At 39.0% G+C, this 23870-nt stretch overlaps 1 protein-coding gene across 3 annotated transcripts in view; it reads right to left on the bottom strand.

The window, feature by feature from the left end:
- Positions 1-23870, bottom strand: part of PLEKHG1 (pleckstrin homology and RhoGEF domain containing G1) — a 232597-nt gene that overhangs the window by 39426 nt on the left and 169301 nt on the right. For all 3 annotated transcript variants that reach the window (XM_041744846.1, XM_041744847.1, XM_041744848.1), the window contains 2 exons: positions 21139-21239; positions 6707-6776 (listed from right to left, as the gene is read on the bottom strand). In XM_041744846.1, the coding sequence (XP_041600780.1) occupies positions 6707-6776; positions 21139-21239 (171 nt within the window). The remainder of the gene's footprint in view (positions 1-6706; positions 6777-21138; positions 21240-23870) is intronic.

Here is a 23870-nt window from a genome sequence, read left to right as displayed (position 1 = left end):
ACATTTAAATGATAAATTTAAATATCACATTTAAATATTATGGAATATCATGGATGTTTAATGGTTACTATTTAAATTTCCTATCTTCTTAATTTTCTTTTTTTAAATAGTTTACCTATTTGGACTCCAAATAACTACAAAAACCAATTGGTTGATATCTCTTAAGACCCTTATCATCTATAATTCCTCCCTTTATCCTTTCTCCCCTTGCAATTCAGTTGAAGAAACCAGATAGTTTGTCCTACAGAGTTTCTTATGGTCTGTTTTGCTGGTTATATCCCTATGATTTATTTTATTTTTATTTTTTTCTATGATTTCTTTTAATATGTTCCCCTTCCCCCTGAAGTTGTGAGGTTTAGGGGAGGTTTGAACAGACTTAGGTCCCATAGTTTGGCAGGAATATATCATAATTGCATTGTGGTTCCATCAGGAGGCACAAAATGTCTGCTTGTCTCTCTTTTTGTGATGTTAACCACCACTGGTAATTATTGCCTGATGTATTAATTCATTAGGAGCTGCCAGATGGTGATAGTTCTGACTCCACTATTCCTCCCTCCTTTTTAAAGCCAGAATCTTTCCAAAAAAGGAACTTCCTTATATTAGCTGTTACCCTGCAGTTTGTAGTTTGGCAAAGACAGGATGAATGCTCAATTCTTTTCTTAATTTTCAAGATAATGCATTGGTTCTCTAGCATGCTGCAAAGGCCACCACTGTGGGTTTTTTAATCACTGTGAATTCATGAATATAAACATACTTGATGAGATTCAGTTGTTTTTAATCAATTATCTTTACTGATGCTGAAATGATCCCATCCTTGGCCAGTAGGAGCCTCTTCTTTTGTATTCATGACCTGACCTACAGACTCTGAGAGCTTCCTTGTTTTCTGGAATGACAAGATGTTCCAGATCATCTTGTACATTTCCTGCCTCACACTCATTCTTCACAGGGCCCTGATTCCTTTTGGGTGCAAGTAGTACTTAGAGATCGCAGTCTGGGTATCAGAGATGGTCCTGCTACTGGGTTAGTCATTATTCCTAGGCCCTTTCAGTGGACAGAGATAGGAATATGGTGTTCTTATTTTTTATTTTTTAATTTATTTTTAAAAATATTTCATTTATTTATTCATGAAATACATGAGAGAGAAAGGCAGAGACGTAGGCAGAGGGAGAAGCAGGCTCCAGGCAGGGAGCCTGATGTGGGTCTCTATCCCAAGACTGTGGGATCACGCCCTGAGCCAGGGGCAGGTGCTCAACCACTGAGCCACCCAGGTATCCCGAGGAATATGGTGTTTTTAAAACATAAAATACAATCCTGGTTCAAACTTGCAATTCAGATTCAGGATTATAGTGTTTTTTAATTAGCCTCATGCTTACCCTGTGTTTTCTGTCTCCTACCAATTCCAGTTCAATGACACTAACATAAATACTCATTTGCTTTATCCCACAATACTCAATTTCAGCATAACAATACCAACACCACCAGATTTGATATCATTACTGACAACACTTAAAAATGTATTTGCTGTATTTTCTCCATAGTCCATTTTAAAATCAATTAGGATTTCTTTTGTGTGATTATGCCACAAAGTGGCTTGTATCAGTAGGCTCATCATTTCATTTTGCTTTCAACTGTTGGAGACTGTCTTTTAAACTTTAGTTTTATAATTATGAAAAAAAATATTTACATGGCTTCAGGGGTAACTCTATAAGAAAATGCATATTCAAAGAAGTCTAGCTTCTCTTCCTTTCCTTTCTGGTCTATCCCTCCATTCCCTATCAATGATTAATTTTTAATTTTTCAGTTGAGTCTTTTTAAAAATTATTAATTCCAGTGTAGTAAACATACAGTGTTATATTCAGTTTATCCTTGAAATAATACAAATTTAAATATAGCATGTCCTTCCGCATTTCTAGATAAATAAAAACGAGTTATTTTGCCCGTATTCTCAAACCCATATATGTCACAACAACCTGGAGAGCTTGGTAAACAGAGATGACTGGATTGCATTCCCAGAGTTTCTGATTCAGTAAGTCTGGGGTGAGCCTAAGAATTTGTGTTCTAACAAGTTCCCAAAGGATGCTGGTGCTGCTGGTCTAGGGAGCACAATTTGAGAGCCACAGTGCTATATGCACTTTTATCCACTCTCCCCCAAACCCTCTCAGGAGTATATAGAAATACTCTTTGTGATTTCTCCTGCTTCATAGTACTCCATTATGTGGATATACTATGATGTATTCTTTTTTTTTAAGATTTTACTTATTTATTTGAGAAAGAGAGAGAGAGAGAGAGAGAGAGACACGCAGGATACAGGCAGAGGGAGAAGCAGGCTCTCTGCAAAGAGCCTGATGTGGGACTTGATCCCGGGACTCTGGGATCACGGCCCTGAGCTGAAGGTAGATGCTCAACCGCTAAGCCACCCAGGCATCCCTACCATGATGTATTCAAAGAGCTTCCTGTTCATAGACATTTGTTTCTATATACTACATATTTCTATGTATTATATATTTATACACATACATTTACTTATATACATATATGTGTATGTACATAGACGAAAGTTTTCTATATATTGTATATGTTTATACATTGTAACAATTGTTACTGTAAGGACAGCACCCGTTTGCATTTTTGTCACTGTATCTTTGGAACAGATTTCTGGAAGAAGGACTGCTGGATTACAGGATGGATTCAAATGTAATTTTGCTAGATATACTCAAATTCTCCTCCACAGGGTCTGTGCCATCCTATTCTTCCACAATTAGAGCAGTGCCTGTTTCCCCATGGCCTCACCAACTTCATATGCTGCCAAATTTTCAAACCTAGTACTTTTTAAAAAACTTAAATTAGTTGCCAGTTTCCAAAAGCTGGAAGATCAAAATATCTTGATTTCTGGTTTCTCTTGAAAAAGTATAGATCCAGAGGGCATGGTGCCCAGTTTCATGTGATACTTATGTCCTCACAACACAGGTACTTAGGTTGCTCTAGCTCCCACCTGGGCCACTCATGTGATATATTCACCTGTGTAGCTCTGAAAGCACTGGAGTGTCTAGCCCTGGCTCCATGGACAAGATGGGCAAAGTGATTTGCCCAAGGTCATCTAGTGAATTAATGTCAGATGGAGGGCAGCCGGATGGCTCAGTGGTTTAGTGCTGCCTTCAGCCCAGGGCGTGATCTGGAGATCCGGGATCAAGTCCCACGTTGGACTTCCTTGCATGGAGCCTGCTTCTCCCTCTACTTGTGTCTCTGCCTCTCTTTCTCTCTATGTCTCTCATGAATAAATAAATAAAATCTTAAAAAAATATAATGTCAGATGGAGCCTTTCTCTGGATTTGCTCATACACTCTGAGTTTCTTGCTTCTTTCCTGCCTGCTTCCTGCTGCATTTTCCATGGGATTGAATAATGTCAGGTTGACTTTCCTTAAGTTTAGGGACCTTTAGGATAATCTGAAATGCCAAACTTAAAAACAATGGTTTCGGGGGTTCCTGGGTGGCTCAGTTGGTTGAGTGTCCAACTCTTGATTTCGGCTCAGGTCATGATCTCAGGATCCCAGCATCAAGCCCCATGTTGGCTTCTCTCTGGTCATGGAGCCTGCTCAGGATTCTCTCCTTCTCCTTCTGCCCTGACCCCCGCTTGCACTATCTCATACTCACTCTCTAAATAAAGAAATGAAATCTTTTTTTAAAAAAAGGGGCTTCAATGAAAATTTGTATAAATTACATCATATACTTGACCTACATATACCTATATAAAGCCTCAAGACTTCTGCACAATTGAGTTGCTGTACATTTTGTGACATTATGGCCCTATTCCAACATTAAATTAGATTTTGATTTAAATCGGCTGTCTGTTCTCAATATAGAATCAAATACATCTGTTTGACCTTAGATTTATAAGCTCTGTGGACAATCCAAATAATGGTTTTATGCAAAAAAAAATCAATAGCTCCTAGTTCGTTAATCCTTAAATGCCTTTTACTCGATATATATGCTACCCTAAAACCTTTGTAGAAGTTAATTAGGGAAAAAGAAGACAATGATAAAGAAATTATACAAAAATAGATATTTCCTTCTGATTCAAGTCTGTTAAATTATAATTAGAGATGTAACAGTGAGACATTTAATTATGAAAGAACCCCCCCCCCCCAAAAGAGATGGTTAGGGCTTGCCAATTGGGCACATGGGGCACTCAGCTATTTATTGGTTGAATAACCAGAGTAAAGAAATCCATAGGATTTTAGGGTTTCTTCTGCCATGAGGTCCCTTTCTCTCTCTCATTCACACACACACATATATATGCATACACACACTTTGATTCCTCAGTTTTCCCTGGACACGTGAGAAAGGCTTAATATGTAAGTAGCATATGGGTGAGGTATAATGGAGTTGAATTCATTCCAATGATATGAGTATTCAATGTCAGCACTTTTACGAGAATAATTGCAGTAAGTGCGTAGTGTGTGTGTGTGCACGCGTGTGTGCCTAGGGACCAAAGGGAGAAGGCCACCAATGGGAGGGTTGAGGAGGAGGTTCAGGGGAGGTTGGGTCTCTGAAGATAAACTTTTCTCTCCCTCCTAAATGCTGCCTAGGGTCGGCCCAGCTGGTAGTCCAGATAAGAGACAGAAATGAGGATGGAGGTGAAGGCAGGAAAGCAAAGAAACCTGTGCCAGGTGTTCCTAGAGCCCTCCGAGCAGACAAATGGGAGCTGAATCAGCTGGGAGACAGCTTGGCCTGGCCACCAGGGAACTTTTATTTCTGTTCCCTCAAGGGAATGGCCCCCGCAACCCCTTGTTCTTTTATAAGCAGCAGGTAAGAGGTCCTGTATTCTCCTTTTGTCAGGAAGGATTTCTGTAACGTCCACATACCACAAAGCAAGGTCAAAGATGAACCTCTGTGTCAGCCCCAGTGATTCAGATAAAAGCAAAAGTCAACCACCAGCTTTACCTCTTTCATTAATGGCCCCTCAATTAAAGCAATTTTCCATTCCTTCCCAGAGTGGAGCAGCTGGTTGTGTTGCAGAAAACGTAACATCTTCTAAATTTCAGGGTGCTGAGTGAAAAGCAGCTTGTGCCAGAACCAGACACTCTCACAGTTCCCTGCTTCCATGTGAAAGTGTGGAGTGCTGAAGTCAGTCTTCTAATTAAACTTGGCAATATTACAATGAAAAATAAGATCTGGGAGTTGGCAACGTGGCACATAAACAAACTTTTATGTGAATAATTAAGCCGGAGCTAAGCGTATGCTGGACCGTCTTTAATCAACTTGTGATTACAGTTACCAGTAAGAGCCCGAGCGTTTCCGATCGCTCCGATGTTGTTTACAGGCTGTGGCTATTCTTACAGACCTCCTTTGATATGCTCGGCACATCTTTTTACCCGTTCTTCCTTCTTCCACTTTCCTCCTTTCTCAAATTCCTAACCCTTTACGAGAATTCATTAGGACACAGGCAACGTATGACAAGAATTGCGTGCGTAAGCAAGTGTGTACATTTTACATGTTAACACGCCGACATCCACACACCTGCCCACAGTCAGGGGTGTTTGATCTGCAAGCCCATCAACTGCCTTTAAGGGATCGTGCTCCAACGAAACCCAGAGTGTTATGTTTGGAATCAAAACCACAGGATGGATCTGTGGCCATAAGAAATGACCCTGTGAAACAAGTCCTGAGCCAGGTCAGGTCTCGGAGGTCACAGGGCACCCTGGAACTCTAAATGAGGTGCTAATTCCTGGTTGCTCCCCGGGCACCGTCATGAACCTTGCTTAAACCCCTTACACTTGAAACCCCAACTGCAGAAATCACAGGACGTTTTGCTGCAAAGTAATTTCCACTTGACCTTTTCCAAACAAAAGCTGTGCCATGTTTAAGAGAAACTATATAGAGTCCTGTAGGCAAACAATGTAAAGGATTGTCTCATATGTTTCAGGGTCCTGGTGCAGAGTCTGAGCTGACCATTTAATAAGCTTGAAAGGTCAGATCCTTTTCTTCTATTTTTCAAAACCATGGATGCAGCTTAAGAAAAATGTAGGGAAACGAGAATGCATTTTTAAGATAAGAGATTAATTCTGCTTCTCTTTAGCAGCCCCCCATGATAATTATACAGCCTAGGCTAATGCCACACATATTTTTATAAAATACTAGATTCTAACAGATCTTTATAACTGGCCTTGAAATATTCTGTGTTTAAGTTTTCTTTTCTTTTTTTTTAGGATTTCATTTATTTATTCATGAGACACACACACACACACACAGAGGCAGAGACTTAGGCAGAGGGAGAAGCAGGCTCCATGCAGGGAGCCCAATGAGGTACTCAATCCCAGGATCCTGGGATAACAACCTGAGCCAAAGGCAGACGCTCAACCACTGAGCAACCCCATCATCTCTGTATTTAAATTTTCAAACATTATTCTATTCTGGGTCCCCACTAACCTTAATTTTTTTTCTTAGGAAAGATGCCTAAACATCATCCAGTAACTATACAAGTTCTAGGTCAACTGCTAAGTTAGCATTTCCTAACTTAGTAGGGACACGTAACATTAGTTTTTTTCCTTGCTAGTGGAAAAAAAAAAAAAGAAAAGGAAAAACAAAGAGAGAAATTTGTGGCTAACTTCATCCAGTATGGAACCAACTAGTCATTTTAACATTAAAATGAAAACAATTTGCAATCTGTGTCTGTCTTGGTCGGCCCAGAGGAATGAAGTCTGCGTACCTTGGATACAAAACATTCTGCAATGGCCACAGGATCATTTTCACAGTTTTCCAAATCTTGTAGAAGTTCACTAATAAAAAAAAAATAGTCAGAAAGTATTAGATTAATATGATGATTGAGAACATTTTAGATAACAAAGAGGTCTATACATTTATATGATGTTTACAAGGAATCTTTTTTTTTTTTTTTTTTTTTTAAAGCAAATGTTTAATAGTGGTCAAAGCCAAAGTACACACTCTGGAGGTGGGAGAGCAAGCAGGCCCAGAGGTGGCAACAGTTACAAGGAATCATATTTAGTTGAATAACTGAGGACCTATTGTCATTATATCCAAGGCTTAGATTAGGGACTTGCTGGAGGTCTTGGTGCTCCAGGGATTTATTTATTTTTATTTTTTAAAAAGATTTTATTTATTTATTCATGACACACACACACACACACACACACACAGACAGAGAGAGAGAGAGAGAGAGAGAGAGAGAGAGGCAGCGACACAGGCAGAGGGAGAAGCAGGTTCCATGCGGGAAGCCTGATGTGGGACTCAATCCCAGGTCTCCAGGATCACGCCCTGGGCTGAAGGCGGTGCCAAACTGCTGAGCCACCCAGGCTGCCCCTGCCCCAGGGATTTAAACACAGGTCCAACCTATAACTCTCCCACCTAGATATAAGCCCTGCCTGACATTTAGGTCTTCCAGACAGTTGGCATTGTCTGTACTCATGTTCACACACACTTACTTACTCATTCATCAAACAGCTGTCTAGGTACCAAATGCAGGCAAGGCATAAGTACAAACACATCACTGAGCCAAATGAGGTATGATCCCTTAGTGCTTGGAGCTCAGAATCCATTGGAAGACTCCAACATTCCACGGAAGTTCACACTAACAAATTTAAAATTATAAACAGAGAGGGGAGCCTGTCTGGCTCAGTTGGTAAGAGCATGAGACTCTTGATCTCGGAGTCATGAGTTCGAGCCTCATGTGGGACACAGAGCTCAGTTAAAAAAAATTAAAATTATAAACAGATAGTGCTTAAAGGAAAGGAAAGTACTCTATTTCCTCAGATGACAATCTAATTTTTTAATGGCAGTAGTATTATTTTAAGTAAATGCATACTATTTCATTGTGTGGATATAGTATAATTAATGTGCCCAACCAACTTAGTTAAAATCCGATAAATAGAATTCCTGGGTCAAAGGGGATCATTCAGTAATTCAGTTCCAATTGCACTATATATAGATTGTATTAATATATATATATTTTATTATTTTGTGTTTAATTAGAGGTATATTACAGATTTAATAAAAAGTTAAATAGGGGCGCTTAGGCTGGCTCAGTTGGTAGAGGATGTGACTCTTGATCTTAGGGTTGTGAGTGTGGGCCCCACATTGGGCATGGAGCCTACTTTAAAAAAATAAAAAACAAGTTAAATAGTTCTACAGGAATTACAATAAAAATAAGCAGTCTCTTCTTTTCTGTTTCCTGTTCTCTACTGCTACTCTCCAGAAGCATTCCCAACTTCTTGCTATTTCTGCCGTATGCTTCCATGGTTCTAAACATGCTGATACTGCATTTTCAGTGTTTTTCAATCTGAGATATTATTTACTTCTTAATTGCCCAAACTTCCCCTTGTCTGATCTCAATGATTTCTGTTACGAAATTTGATTAGATTAAAAGTCAGAGCTTACATTTTGAAGACTGTATAAATATTATTCTCAGCTGAGCCTGGGAGTGTACCATAATTACATTTCCTTTCTTGTACAACCATGTTTTCCCTGGAGTTAAAATTGTCTCTCTCTCTCTCGCTTAGTTTTCAAAGTACACATCACTAATTTATCCTCAAACTTTTTTCCGGAAGCATAACTCTTGCCTCCCTGTGTTTAAACATCAGATCACCTATTGGTTGTATTCTTTCTTAGCGATCTCGCTGCTAGGGCCCTTGGTCCTTCTGCTCTCATCTGAACAGGTTAACCTGCTCTCCACACCTGCCAGATTCTCCCCAACACCATCCTGATGATGTGCATCACCTGGCTCCAGTGTTAGATGCGCTGTTTCTTAGCTACCATTTTAATGCATCCTTCTTTGGAAGAACACAAAATCCAAGGGCTGTCTGAGTAAAGGTAATAGGCAATAAACTTTCTGAGACTCTTCCTATTTTAGAATGTTCTCCTTTCACCCTTGGTTGATCATGTCATTGGATATAGAATTCTTGGTTGGAAATAATATTCTCTGAGTATTCGGGAAATTATCTGTTGCCTTATGAATTCCAATGGTGCTGTGAGGTCCAATAACATTCTGATCCATGATCCATGTTTCATGTGACCTGATTTTTTATTCTGGAAGCTCTTAAGAGCTTTCTCTTTGTTAACATAATTCTGAAATTCTGTGATGGCTGATTTTGGGGTGAGTCTTTTCATGCACAGAACCAACTTGACTATTTGGGAAATGTTCTTGAGCATCACTTCTGCTGGATTCCTGAGACCCCTTCAGGAGGTCTGTGAGGTCACTGTTTTTGTAAAAATTCTGAGGCAACATTGGCATTTTTACTTTCATTCTTTCATGAGAGTACAGTGGACTTGTCCAGAGGTGACCTGGTTTGTGATGATGGAACAGAGGGAAAGTAGAAGAACACTTAAGAATCCAGCAGTTTTCTAGTAAGTCAGACAATAAAGAAATTTGTAAAAATGTAAACCAATTCCGATATATGTTAAAATATAATATATATTTTGAAATTTTAACAATTTTTGTTTCCATTTCTATCATGGTAAACAAAACATCATACACAATAAACAAAAAGTTTTCTGGGTTCTTAGTAATTTTGAAGCATATAGAGATCCTGGGACAAAAAAGCTAAGGAACCCCTATGACTAAATTAGGTCTTTGATATTTCCTCCTCCTTTTCCCCACCCCCTGGCCATTCTCTCTTCTCTCTTTGAAGCTCCTATTATTCACATTTTAGATCTCCTGGTGTGATACTCTAATCTTTCTTATTTTTCCTCTCCTATTTTCTAACTTCTTGTTTATTGTTTGTTTTCTGGGAGACTTCAATTTTATTTTCTGTACCCTCTATTGAATGTTTTCCTTTCTACTGCCTGATTTTTAATTTCAAAGTTTTTTTTAATATGTTCTTTAAATGGTTGTTTCTGTTCTTATGAGTGCAAAATTTCTTCTTTCCAAGGATGATGATACTACTATTAGTTATTGTGGGCTTTTCTTTCCTGCTTTTTGCTTTCTGCTGAGCTCTCTTTACTCTGATCCTTTTTTGGCTTCTGACATTTATGTTAGAGGCTCTCACCAAATATCTGAGATCTTCAATTGTCCTTTCCTGTTTGAAAGTGAGGCATGACAATGCAACTGTAAACTATGTGAGAAGTGGAGCTTTCTATGGGGCCCTCTTCACTCAAAGCAGCCTTTCTCAAACTTTGTGCTATCATGACCTGTATACACTCTAAAAATTCTTTATCTGGATTATATCTATTGATATTTATTAGAAATTAACATTAAATATTTTAAAAACTGATCAAGTCATTTAATAAACCCAATACATGTAAATATAAATAATTTTGTGAAAAATAGATTTTATAAAATAAAATTTAGTGAGTAGTAGTGTTGTTTTACATTTTTGCAAAACTTTAATGTTGACCTTACTGGAACACAGATGGATTCTCATATCTGCTTCTGCATTCAGTCTGTCACAATTTGTTATTATTTTTAAAAGATTTTATTTATTTATTTGAGAGAGAGAGAGAGAGAGAGAATGAGCAGGGGGAGGGGCTGAGAAGCAGGCTCCCTGAGGAGCAGGGAGCCCCTTGCAGGATTCAGTCCCAGGACCCTGAGATCATGACCTGAGCTGAGGTCAGATGCTTAACTGACTGAGCCACCCAGGCGCCCCTGTTATTTTGATTGAAATACTCAGAAATCAATCTAGCCTCACATAGATATGTCACTGGAAAAGAGAAGAGTCTTCGAAAAGCCTATTCAGAAGAGTATGGAAATTCTTCTTTGATATTACATTGAAACTGAGTATATGATAGTTTCTTAGAGATCTACTGGAACCTGAAACCATACCAGTGCACTATACCCTGCTGCTTGAAAATCCATTGGTCTATCTTGCACATTGAGAGGATCTTTTATCAATGCATGATTTCAGGATAGTCTCAATTCCAAACATTCATTCCTAATATTCCTATGAGAACATTCCCATTGCAAGATTATTTTTACTTTGTAAAATACAGTTCTGATATTTGTATCAATATCTCTTGCAAATAAATGGGTATGAATAAATTAGCGATAGTTGAAATCTAATCATTGGAACTTAAACACTGGATGAAGAGAAATGGATGAAGAAAAGTAATAGCCAAAGAAGCAACATTTCTGAGCCAGTGATTTCCATTATTGGAGGATGGAGTGCTCAAGGTCTAGGTTTTGTGTCCAGGTCTTTCAATATAAATCCTCTTTCTGATCAGAGAAGAATTTTGAGCAGAATCCAACATGGCTTAACAGAAATACTCCCTGACAATATTTAACTTCCTGTGTTCTATATGTTATGCTTTAACTTCATTTCCAGAGTGGACTGGCTGGTAGGAGGAAGTATCTCAGGGGACCCACCCAGGTTCCAGGTATAGCTCACCTGTAAATGAATGACTGGCATTCATTGTTCAAACCACAGGGTGGGAGGGAGCTCAGACACCTTCCAGTCCAACCCCAAATTTTAAGGTGAGGAAATCATGGCTCATACAAGGGAAGTAGCTTACCTTAGTTTCCACAGCTAATAATTAATGGCCACAGCAGGGGTTGGTATCAGGGCCACTGAATCCCATTCACATACCCTATTATAAAAACACGTATTGAAAGATTTATTTCCTGACCCAACTCCAGAAAGCCAAGGGCTGGACTCTGCCTTATGTTGTTTTCGGTGGGAGACCTTGTCTACTTGGGAACCCTAGCTTGAGTCACCTGGCTAGCTTTCCTTCACAATCATTCTATAAAATAGGATAAACACTAAGAATGGGAACAGTGAGGAAGAAGTAATGGGATTTCTTCTGTGCTTTTGTCAGAGGGCCATTGTCCTAATGCATTTAGCCCACCATCTTGTTTGCTCTCCCTTCCATGGTAAGGGAAGGGTAACATGCCAGTCATTGTTATAGGTATGGAGGTATGGGATAAAGAACATAGGTGAAAGCCCTGTCTTATGGTGCTTATGCTCTGATCGGGTGGCAAATGCTAATAATTAAATAAAAAACATAGTATCAAACAAAAGTATGGACAAGGATGTGAAAAATTGGAATCTTGGTACACTGTTGGTGGGAATACAAATGGTGCAGCCACTATGCAAAGCAGTTCTTCAAAAAATTAAAAATAGAACTACCATACGAGCCAGCAATAATCCAATTTCTGGGTATTATCCAAAAGAACTGAAATCAGGATCTTGAAGAGATATTAACACACTCACAGTCATTGCAACACTAATCACAATAGCCAAGATGTGGAAACAACTCAACCCAGGAATGGATAAAGAAAATGTGGTATACACATACAGTGAAATATTATTTAGCCCTAAAAAGGAGGAAATTCTGTAATATGTGACCACATGGGTAAACCTTGAAGACATCATGCTAAGTGAAACAAACAAGTCACAAAAAGACACACAGTATGATTCCACTTACTTGAGGAATCTAAAGTAGTCAAATTCAGTGAATCAGACAGTAGAATGGTAGTTACCAGGGGTTTGATGGGGGAAATGGAGGAGTTGCTAATCAAGGGGCAAAAAATTCCAGATAAACAAGATGAGCAAATTCTAGAGATCTGCTGTACAAAATAGTACCTAAGTTAACGCAAATGTATGGTGCACTCAAAATTTTGTTAAGTGGGTAGATTTCATGTTAAGCATTCTTACATAATAAAATCTGAAAGCACCATTTTGCTAAAAACAGAAAAACCTAAATGAAATTACAATAGAAACTCACGTACCATAATACATGATCACTTAATAAGAAACGTTTATGTAAAAATGATAAAGTTTTGGTTTTACCTGGGAAAATGAAACAAAACAACACAATATGGCACTTTACTACATGATACAAAGCAAAAAGAGCAATGTAGGGAGAGCAACTAAGGCTGGATGGGGGTGGAAGAGCCCTGGAGCAGTCATGGAGAGCTCTTGAAGGAGGCAAGATTTGAGGGCTGAAAGAGAAAGTCATTTATGAAATCAGTTGTAGTCCAGAATGAGCTTGCTGTGCTGTGTGAGGTTGTGGAAAGGAAGCCATTGTGGCCGGAGTTTGGTGAACAAAAGGAATATAGGAGATACAGGAAGAAGATTGACTATAAAATAACATGCCCTATACTAGGGGAGCACAGATGCAGCCGGAATGTGGTATATATCAAACACTGAAGATGCACCATAAAGACCAGGACCATCCTTCTAGACTTACAGCCCAAAGGTGGGGACCAGGTTTCCCATTGCATCAGTGTATCTAATGAACAACCCTACATGCACATTGGCAGGAAGGAGTGATTCACAGAATGTGTTTTGTACTCAGAACTAAAATTAGAGTCATCCTACCTTCAGATTTTGGCTATTTCTCTTTTTCCCGAGTTCCAAATATTTCTCCCATTTTGAGTTAGGACAATAAAAAAGAAGGTAATCTTTCTAACTTGAGTGCAAGTCCCTTGTTTGGGTGTGCAATTAGAGGAAACACTGTTCTCTTTTGCAGAACATATTACATGTAAAATGTTCTCTGACCAGCGATGTGAACCTGAAGGCAGGAACTCTATTTTGACCTTGAAGATTCTATTGCCTTACATGGAATAAGAGTCAGGAATGGGGCCTCTCCCCTTCCGGTCTACAGTAGACTCTGAGCACCACTTCCTTTCCCCACCTACATAACTAGGTCAGCTGCCATTTTAACTTATTGCAGCCACACGGGCACATGTTCAAGTGGGAACAGAGTGGAGCAAGGTCAACAGCACCAAATGTTCCTATAATTTCACTGTTACATTAACCCTGGCCTTGAAAGTCCACTTGAAAAAAGCCCATGAAAAATAGCCCAATAGAAAAATATTTCTACCATTGTTCAGAAGTTAAAGAGATTTTGGGGGTGGGAAAATGTACTAAAAGAGAAGATAACTTTCCCCACCTTCCACTGCCTTAATGTTGTATGTATCCCATGATTCACTTTCTAAATTACATTTCAGGGAAGAAAAAGAAAAAAAAGGACTGCCCAAATAACTTTTTTTTTTTTTTAAGACTTGGACTAGATTTAGCTGAGTGTTTTATAAGCAGTGACTTGACATATGCAGAATAAAGAGAAAGAGTTAAAGGGAAAGGGAAGATTTTACTCTCATATTCTGAAGAAAGGAACTTAAGATGATTTTAATTTGCTAATTATTTTATTTTATTTTAAAGATTTTATTTATTCATGAGAGAGACAAAGAGAGAGGCAGAGACACAGGCAGAGGGAGAAGCAGACTCTGCACAGGGAGCCCGACGTGGGACTTGATCCGGAGACTCCAGGATCATGCCCTGAGCCAAAGGCAGACGCTCAACCACTGAGCCACCCAGGCGTCCCTGCTAATAATTTTTAAATAGAAATTCAATAGAAAGGAATGGTTTCTCTTTCCTCACTCTTCATTTGTTTTTGGTTTTTTTTGTTTTTGTTTTTGTTTTGTTTTGTTTTTAAGATTTTGTTTATTCATGAGAGACACAGAGAGAGTGACAGAAACAGGAAGAGGGAGAAGCAAGCTCCCCCCAGGGAGCCTGATGCAGGGTTCGATCCCAGGACCACGACATGGGCCAAAGGCAGACACTCAACCACTGAGCCACCCAGGCATTCCAGCCTCACTCTTCGTTCTTAAAGATTCAAATTACAATATAGGTAACTCTTCTCTATTCCAAGAGAAGGATGAGTGTACAATAGCCAGCATTTTCTTTAATCGGAAGTAAAAACAAAAAAAAAAAAAAAAAAAAGAAAGAAAAATGTTTTGGGATTTTAGAAGCCTGTTCAAAGGGGGAAAGTTGCTTCTTCTGACTGACCTAGTTTTTTGACCATTTAGGGATTTCTTCCAGACATCAAACCAGAGACTTAAATTTCTAGGCTATTGGGGAGATTATGAGAGAAGAGAGATTTGGCTACAAAAAGGAAAACAAAAATGAAGTATCAGCTGCATTCCCAAATGTTTTATGTTGGAATATTCTGTGAAAAAAAAATTTAAATCTAGTCAAATACCAAAATTAAAGATAGTACAAGGAAAGAAGTTATGGGTTATGGTCATTTATGAACATGCATGGAAAATTTTGTAAAAAAATATGAACGAATCAAACTTATCAGGTCATAAACATATAAAACATCATGGCCAGAGTTTATTTCAGTAATGAATGTATGTTTCAAAAATAATACCTATTAATTTACTATATTATGAATAGAAAAAGTCATATGCTAATATTTTTGAAGGCAGATTAAGCATTTTGAAGGTAGATTAAGCAAAATTTAAAGAATTTTTTAAAGATTTTATTTATTTATTCATGAGAGGCAGAGAGAGAGGCAGAGACATAGGCAGAAGGAGAAGCAGGCTCCCTGCTGAGAGAACCCAATGTGGGACTCAATCCTAGGCAGGACCCCAGGATCACAACCTGAGCTGAAGGCAGATACTCAACCACTGAGCCACCCAGGCTTTCCCCCCAAAATTTAATATTCACTCATGATATCCTAGCAAAATAGGAAAAAGCGTTTAGGTAAACCCCGGAACAAACATCATGGTTAATGGTAAGAGAGTTAAAGTATTCCTAATAATGTCAGGAAGACAATAAGGATACCAACATCAAATCAACACTGTATGAGAAGACCTGGCCAAATAAGATACAAAAAAACATAATGGGTAGAGGCACTATAAAGGAAAACAAAAATATTTCCTCATATTCAGACTAGTGTCTATGCAGAAAATCCAAAAGGATTTAGAACTTAGAAAAGTTAGTTGGAAAAGCTTAGAAAGTTAGTTGGATACACTAAATCAATAGCATTCCTAAATAATAATAATAGTTTGAAAATAGAACAAATATTCTAGTCAAAATAACATCAAAAGGAATAAATTTTTAGAAGTTGTCTACATGACTGTGATGGAGAAATTATAAAACCCCATTATAGCACATTTAAAAGAGGCCTGATTGAAGAACAATATGTTTATGGATGGGATGACTCAATATTATAAAGATGTCAATTCTGCCAATATTAATTTATATTTAAATGTAGTTCTAATAAAAAATCCCAACAGAGTTCTTCATAGAACTTGACAAACTAATTTTAAAAAATCACTCGGGCAGCCTGGATGGCTCAGCGGTTTGGCGCCTGCCTTCGGCCCAGGGTGTGATCCTGGAGACTTGGGATTGAGTCCCATGTCGGGCTCCCTGCATGGGGCTTGCTTCTCTCTCTGCCTCTCTCTCTCTCTCTCTCTCTCTCTTTTTCTCTCTGTCTCATGAATAAATAAAATCTTAAAAATAAAATAAAACAAAAAAAATCACTCGACAGTGCAGAGTCAAGAAAAGCTAAGCCAATGTTGAAGAGTAATGTGGGCTTAATAAAATAATGAAGACCATGTGGTATGGGGGCAGAAATGGACAAATGGAGTAATGAAACAGAATGCACGGCTCAAAAACAGACCCATAAATACATGTAAACTTCACATGGGAGGAATGTGGAGGTTCAAATGAGCACAGAAAGGATATACCTTTCCTTTTTTCTTTTTAATTTTTATTTATTTATGATAGTCACAGAGAGAGAGAGAGAGAGGCAGAGACACAGGCAGAGGGAGAAGCAGGCTCCATGCACCGGGAGCCCGACGTGGGATTCGATCCCGGGTCTCCAGGATCGCGCCCTGGGCCAAAGGCAGGCGCCAAACTGCTGCACCACCCAGGGATCCCAGGATATACTTTTCAATCAGTGGTGATTGGGCTATTGGCTACACGTAGGAAAATAAGAATTTGGATTTCCCACCATATTCCATACCTCCATCAAGTGTAGTAAGATAAAAGACAAGACAAAGTTTTAAGACTTTTAGAAAAATAATAGAGCGTATTTATGAGCAGAGTACAAGATAATTTTTTAAGCACAACACAAAATCTACATATTATAAAATGTATATTTATTTGTAATCGAACTTATGAATTACATGACTTTTCAAAGAAACTGTAATTAAAGTTAAAAAACAAGTCTCACAGGGGATGATTTGCAACTCAAATAATCCACAAAGATCACTAGCCAAAATTCATCAAGAACGCCTATATAGGGGCTCCTGGGTGGCTCAGTGGTTGAGCATCTGCGTTCCACTCAGGGCATGATCCTGGAGCCCCAGGATCGAGTCCCACATTGGGCTCCTTGCGTGGAGCCTGCTTCTACCTCTGCCTGTATCTCTGCCTCTCTCTCTCTCTGTCATGAATAAATAAATAAAATCTTTAAAAAAATGCATATACAGCAATAAGAAAAAGAAACATCTTGATGGAAAAATGGGCAGTGAATAGAAGGCAGAAATTCATATACAAAAAATCTCAGTAGCCAATAACCAAGAAAAGACGCTCCTTCTTAATTGATAAAATGCAAGGTAACATATTCGCCAATGGAATACGACATCATGGTTAAAATAAAAGAGAGGTATAAATCTAAAAAACAATGTCGATAGATAAAAAATGTGTGAAAGGTTGGCACAATTTATGCCACATTTGAAATACATGAAAGCATGTTACGTATTTTAAATAAATGCTTACATATACAGTCATGGCAACAAAATCTTACTTGGGAGTGAAACACTAAGTCTTGGATAATAGTTACAGTTCTAGTGGTATACTGAACTGGATTATACTGGTTTTCCTAGGCCAATTCTGCTACCTCTTCCTAATTCCATGTTCAGTGATGTCTTGCTAGTAGCTTGAAATCTGCTGTGATGAAATATTTACACCACAGAAATTAGTAAACAATATAAATCCTAGATTCCCCCTCTCTTGTCCTAATGCTGGGGAACTGGTTTATCAGCACATCACTGTGCCACACTCCACAGAGTGGAAATGCAGTTGGGAGGGATATAGAAAGGGCTTCAACATTATTTGTAATGTCTTTATGCTTTAAAGAATTCCTAAAGTAAGTACGACACAAGAAAAGGCTTTGATAGAGTAGGGGTAGGGTTCATGGGTATTCATCATGCTGCTTTTATGTATTTTGGACATATATCCTGAAAACAAAATCTAGTCAGCAGAGTTTTTTTGGTCCACCATAAAACCATTTTCTTTTCCCCCTCTTTAATTTTTGAGATTTAAATCTTGCTTAGTTGGTCACAATAATATTATATTATGTTGAAAAACCTGGACCTGAACTAATAGAAACTTTAAAATGATTTCAAGCCCCAACCATAGATTTACCAGATAGCCAGACGTTTGAAATCAACTGGTATAGGGTATATAATAAAAAATTCATAAGAGGCTTTAACATAAAAAGTCACATCAATACTTCTTACTTAACCAAATACAACAGCAAAAACATTTGAGCTCTCACTGTAGACTCCAGACTTAAGGGAAAGGAAATAGGGACATGATAGTATAGATGACTCCGCTGCAAGAGTTAAACATGCAGATACACTTGAAAATAATAATGAAATAAAATAATAAGAATACCAATAGAAATGTGCCAAAACCAGGTATTCAAAATAGGCTAGATTTGATGCCTAGTTCTATGTCCTTGAGCAAAGGACTTTTCATACTGTACTCCTGATTCATCTACAAGATGTGCATAAGATACACATTCTATCTGCCTCCCAGAGCTGTTAAGAGGATTAAAGGAGATTGTACATGTACCAGGGATATATAAATGGAATCTACGAAAGGGACAGGCACGAATATGTGCTCATTGTGTGCACATCATATCATTGCATTGATCCCTCACATATCATCAGGGTGCTCATTCACTCTGACTCAGGGTTACGTGTCTGACTTCCTTGTTCAGAGGACACTGAAGAGCAAAGAAGAGAGAACCAATGAAGGAAAACAAAGGTCTTCTCAGTTTTCCAACTTTTGCAGAATGAGCTCCACCACCAAGGTCCCTTTTTGTTGACCTTGAGGGCTACTTCATTCTTACCTTTTTTTAAATTGGGAGAAACAGATTTAAACTCCAGGGAGTAGAAAACAAAAAATAAAACAAAACCTTTCTGGACTATGCTACCACAATCCAAACCATGGCCTGGAAAGCAGGGCTCCACTCTGGCAAGAGGTAATGTGGCTAAATGCCTGGGGTTTGGGGTCAGAGAAGCCCAGATGAGGCATATAAAGTGATAATGTGCATAAAGGTCTATGGCCTCTGGCATGAAGTAAGCAGTAGATAAACATTCAGTACCATCAACTTACAGCCAAACCACCAGAAGACTTAGCAAATATGCCTCAGTCTTTGTTATAGTGCCACTCTCTCCCTATGTTATAGTGCCACTGGCTCTGGAAAGGGAAGCTACTGTGGGCCTCACAGTATTTTGCCATCAGCAACTGCTAAATAGGAGCCTGTTTTAATACCAATGAACATGTAGACTCCCAATTCCCTAATTCTTTTTTTTTTTTTTTTAAGAGAGCGAGTGAGCACGTGCATGCATGAGCAGTGGGGAGGGTGAGAGGAGGCAGAGAGGGAGAGAAAGAATCTTAAGCAGACTCCACACCTATCTCAGAGCTAGATGTGGGGCTCGATCTCACAACCCTGAGATCATGACCTGAGCTGAAATCAAGAGTAGACACTTAGCCGACTGAGCCACCAAGGAGCCCCAGCCTAATTCAATTTCTTTATGACCTTCCTTTATTTTCTTATTATTATGTTTTATTTTATGTACACAGTATTTCCCAGCCACAGCTGTACATTACAAACATCTGGGGATCTTTTAAAAACTTTTGATGCCCTGGCCCCATCCCAATCCAATTGGTTACAATTTCTGGGGGTGGGGTCCATCATACACACACACACACACACACACACACACACATATATATGTATATTTTAAAAGCTTCCCAGGTGATTGTAGTAGTATAGTTCAGGTTGAGAACCACAGTCTTGGAACAAGCAGACCAATTTCCAAAGTCTTCTGAGTCAAATCAGGGAGATGTTGCAACACTGACCGGTTTTATATCCTAGGCTTTCAAAATGAAAGGAGGAGTTGATGCAATTCTATATGCAGGTCTCCAAGAGGCTGGGCTTGTGCTAGGTGCTAGGGGTTCAAAAGTAGCAAAGGAGATGTGGAACCTGTGCACCAGGTGTCACATATACCAAATTCATTAAGCAAAAATGGGTAAGATTTATAATTTGCTTTGTGGTTGAGTCATGCAATGACAGGGCACTGCAGAATTTATAATGGGATTTTACTATAAGAAAATCAATTTCGTCATTGGTGGATATTTTGGTGCTTTTTCTGTGCTGGCAATGAGCTAGGCACTTTTGGTGAATGAACACAATGAAGCTTCACAGTAACCACAGAGGCAGATATTCTTATCATTTCCATTCATTCATTCCCCAGAAGCTTGTATGCCTCCTATGGGCCAAACACTGTTTAGGCACCTGGGCAGTGACAAAACAGACCCCTGTCCTTGGGGAGTGTTCCATGATTGGGGGTGGGGAGGAAAGAAACAACAGATGTAGACCAAAAGTTAGTCATAGAGGGTGTTAGAATCTGACAAATGCCAGAAGGAAGAACAGAGCAGGTGAGGTGTTGCGTGGGTGTCCGGCAAGCTTCATTGAGAAAGGAAGACATAAACACAGACCTGTAGGGAGGGAGTTAGTCCTTCCACTCCATTTAAAGACTCACCCAAGAATGTCTACACAGCTCAGGGGCATTGCAAACCCAGACACATTGGAAATGAGAGTCTGTGCTCTTAACTTGCCTGCTGCCTGATAGCAGTTTCACAATATATAATACTAACCAATTTGCTTGTCCCAGCCCCTTTAGCAGATTTCCTAAGCCCTGCGTCTTTTACATAGAAAGTACTTAATGTATGTTTCAATTAATCATTTAAATTATTAATAGTACATTTTGACTTAAAGTATTTGTGTGTTTACTCTGTCCTGCCCACTCCCCAGGCGGAAGAAAAATTTTAGAAATTCCAGTGGAGCTGGGGATGCCGCAGACTAAGCACGCATGCATTTTTGGACGTCCTGTTCATGTTGTGTTGCAGAAGGACGATGTCACTGCTCTGTCAGGGCAAACAGGTCTCTTCTCTGAGCCAGGAGGATGGATTGTGATGGAATATTAAATAAATGTGAGGCTCTTCTAGAACAAGGATGCTTCTAGGTAAAAAGACTTCATGGCATGATAGCACACAGAAATGTATGAAGTTGGATCAAGGATTACAGGTAAAGTGTTCTTCGGCTGTATTCATCTGAAAGTCCTAATATTCCCAGGTGAGAACGATCTCTTGAGTGTTCACTTACCTATTGAAATGGTAGATATCCTGAATGTTTCCAAAGAGGGCTGATCTTTCTTCTGTCCCCAGAGGAAGTTTTGTTTGGTCCCTGATGCAGTCAAGGTAATCCTGGGAAATTAATGAGAAGGATGTCTTAAACACTCCTGTCCTTCTCCAAGTCATCTTTAGTTATGCAAGATGAATCTCTCATATCAGTTTCAAGTAATTACTATACTAATGTGCTCATTAATTATACTATGGAATACAGAGTGTCTCTTTTATTAATGATGACAATACTTACCTATTTATAGAACAGGGAGTTTGAGCAAGAAGGATTATGGTATACATTAGGCTACATACCCCCCAAGTGTATTAGAGCTTCCCTAGATGGATAATATAATGACCATAGTTTCTCATAATGTCAGAGTTTTGGCATAAAAACATCATCTTCTGCTTCCTTGACTTATTTATATGATAAAAAGTTACTCAAATTAATTTAGTGGAAAGCCAGAAATACAGATCTTAAAATTTTATCATCACAAGAAAAAGAATTTATAACTGTGTGTGGTGATGGCTGTTAACTACACTCATTGTGGTGATCATTTCACAAAATACACACGTACCAAGTCATTATGTTGTACACCTTAAACTAATATAATGTTATATGTGATTTATATCTCAATAAACTGGGGAAAGAAAGCGTTGTTTAAACATAACCTTGAAATCAGGAAGCTACGTTTTGTTAAAGTATAGAACCAAATTCTTCCTCAAACATCAATTTATAGAAAAAAAAATCCTCTCTTTTTATTTTAATGAGCACATAACTCACGTATGCTAACTAGTAGGCTATGTTAGGCGAGCCATGGAAAACTTTGGAAGATTTTATATATTTTAACATAGCAACAGCTCCCCAAGCAGGGCTAATGCAGGCTCAGAGCCACAGTGGGTTAAGTGTTCATGGCTTAGAAGCTTCGAGCTCCTGAGAGAAAGCTGTTTTCCACCCTGGGTGTGAGAGTTCATAACGGAGTGTTCCCCCCACTTCCCCAGCAATGCTTGAAAAAAGAACTCGGTAGGAGGTAAGAAAACAATAAAGAAAAAAGTGAAAACAGCTGAAATAACGTAAAATAAAAAATAAATACAATCCCCTGCCCTGGGCTGCATAATGTACTATGGCCCTCGACCAAACGTCACATGGCCTTGTGCAGCTTGAGAAGGAACGGGCCTTGTGCAAATCCCAGGCTCCAGCCACATTCCAATGTCCCATTGCAAACACAATAGCATGTAGGAGGTGCAACCAGCCAAAGGAGAAACTGAAATTTAAGAACCATCAGATAATTCTTCTTTCTCCCTTTTACTAAGCCACATTCATTCTCCCATGTTCTTTATGTTCCTCAAAGGAAAAACAGGCAGGGCTTCACCATTAACAGGAGCACATTGCACAGACTGCATCACATAACTTACCAACCTAGTTCTTTAACACTACAATCATTGGCATGCAGGAAGCAGTGTTCAGAAACCCTTATTTATTCATTCATTCATTCCTTTATTTAAAAGGATTTTATTTATTTATTTGAGAGAGAATGAGAGAGAACATGAGCTGGTGGGGGTGCTGGTAGGGGCAGAGCCAGAGAGAGAAGCAGGCTCCGCACTGAGTGGGGAGCCCATGCGGGCCTCAAACCCAGGACCCTGAGATCATGACCTGAGCTGAAGGCAGACACCTAGCCCACTGAGCCACCCAGGTGCCCCCAAGACAGTGGTGATCTCAACAAGAAATTAAATTCACAAGGTTTAAGTCTAATTGGCACCCCAGGGCCACAATAGCAAGACGTAGCCTCCTTATTGTATAAACAGAACAATTGGCAATCCCTGGGTGGCTCAGCGGTTTAGCACCTGCCTTTGGCCCAGGGCGCGATCCTGGAGTCCCAGGATCGAGTCCCACGTCAGGCTCCCTGCATGGTGCCTGCTTCTCCCTCTGCCTCTCTCTCTCTCTCTCTCTATCATAAATAAGTAAATCTTTTTTTAAAAAAAAAAAACAGAACAATTATAAGGAGCTTAAGTATCTGCAGAGGACAGAGTTAGCACCTAAATAAAAAATGCTAAAGAAAGCTAGAAGTGAAGCGAATATCTTCTGAACAACATGTAAACCTAACCTGTACTTCCTCAAAAACATAAATGTGCTCTTCGATAGTTATATAAAATTACACATGGTACAAAAAGACGGGCTAATATTTAACTTGCATTGAAAGCTTACATAGGATAGCTGTTTATACTCTGATCAACACTTTCAAAGGACACATCATATGCAAAGTTAAAGCAGTAAAACAGAAGGTTAGAGACGGGCGTGAACTTAAAACAGAAGGATATGGAGAAGCATGAGCCACACCAAATAGCAGGATAAAGGGTAGGACAAAGATGACGTATGCATGCCAAATTCACCTTGCTGGCTGCCATGGGGTTTAAGTGAGAAAATGCACAATCCTCTTTCTTACTTCAAGGGAAGAGCTTGTTCATTTGTGGAAACCTGATACCAAATTCTTCATGTGAGAGAAAGACTGAGTTAAGGGGCTTCAAGAATTTCAGCTGGGGTTAGAGACAAAGAAGCATGGCCCACTTCCAACAAATAATGGCCTCTTTCCAAATGAAAGAGTTTCAAAACCCCCCAGTCCGTGGTAGGGAAACAAGATTTTAAAAGCTGCTCGTTTTCTGAAATTGTTGAGAAAATAGATCGTTAGGAGTCCAAATTTTTGTAGGCCACTCTAG

This window comes from Vulpes lagopus, chromosome 2 (assembly GCF_018345385.1).
Source record: "Vulpes lagopus strain Blue_001 chromosome 2, ASM1834538v1, whole genome shotgun sequence".
Lineage (NCBI taxonomy): Eukaryota > Metazoa > Chordata > Mammalia > Carnivora > Canidae > Vulpes > Vulpes lagopus.
Note: the sequence above shows the minus strand (reverse complement) of the source record. Positions and strands in the feature narration are given on the sequence as shown.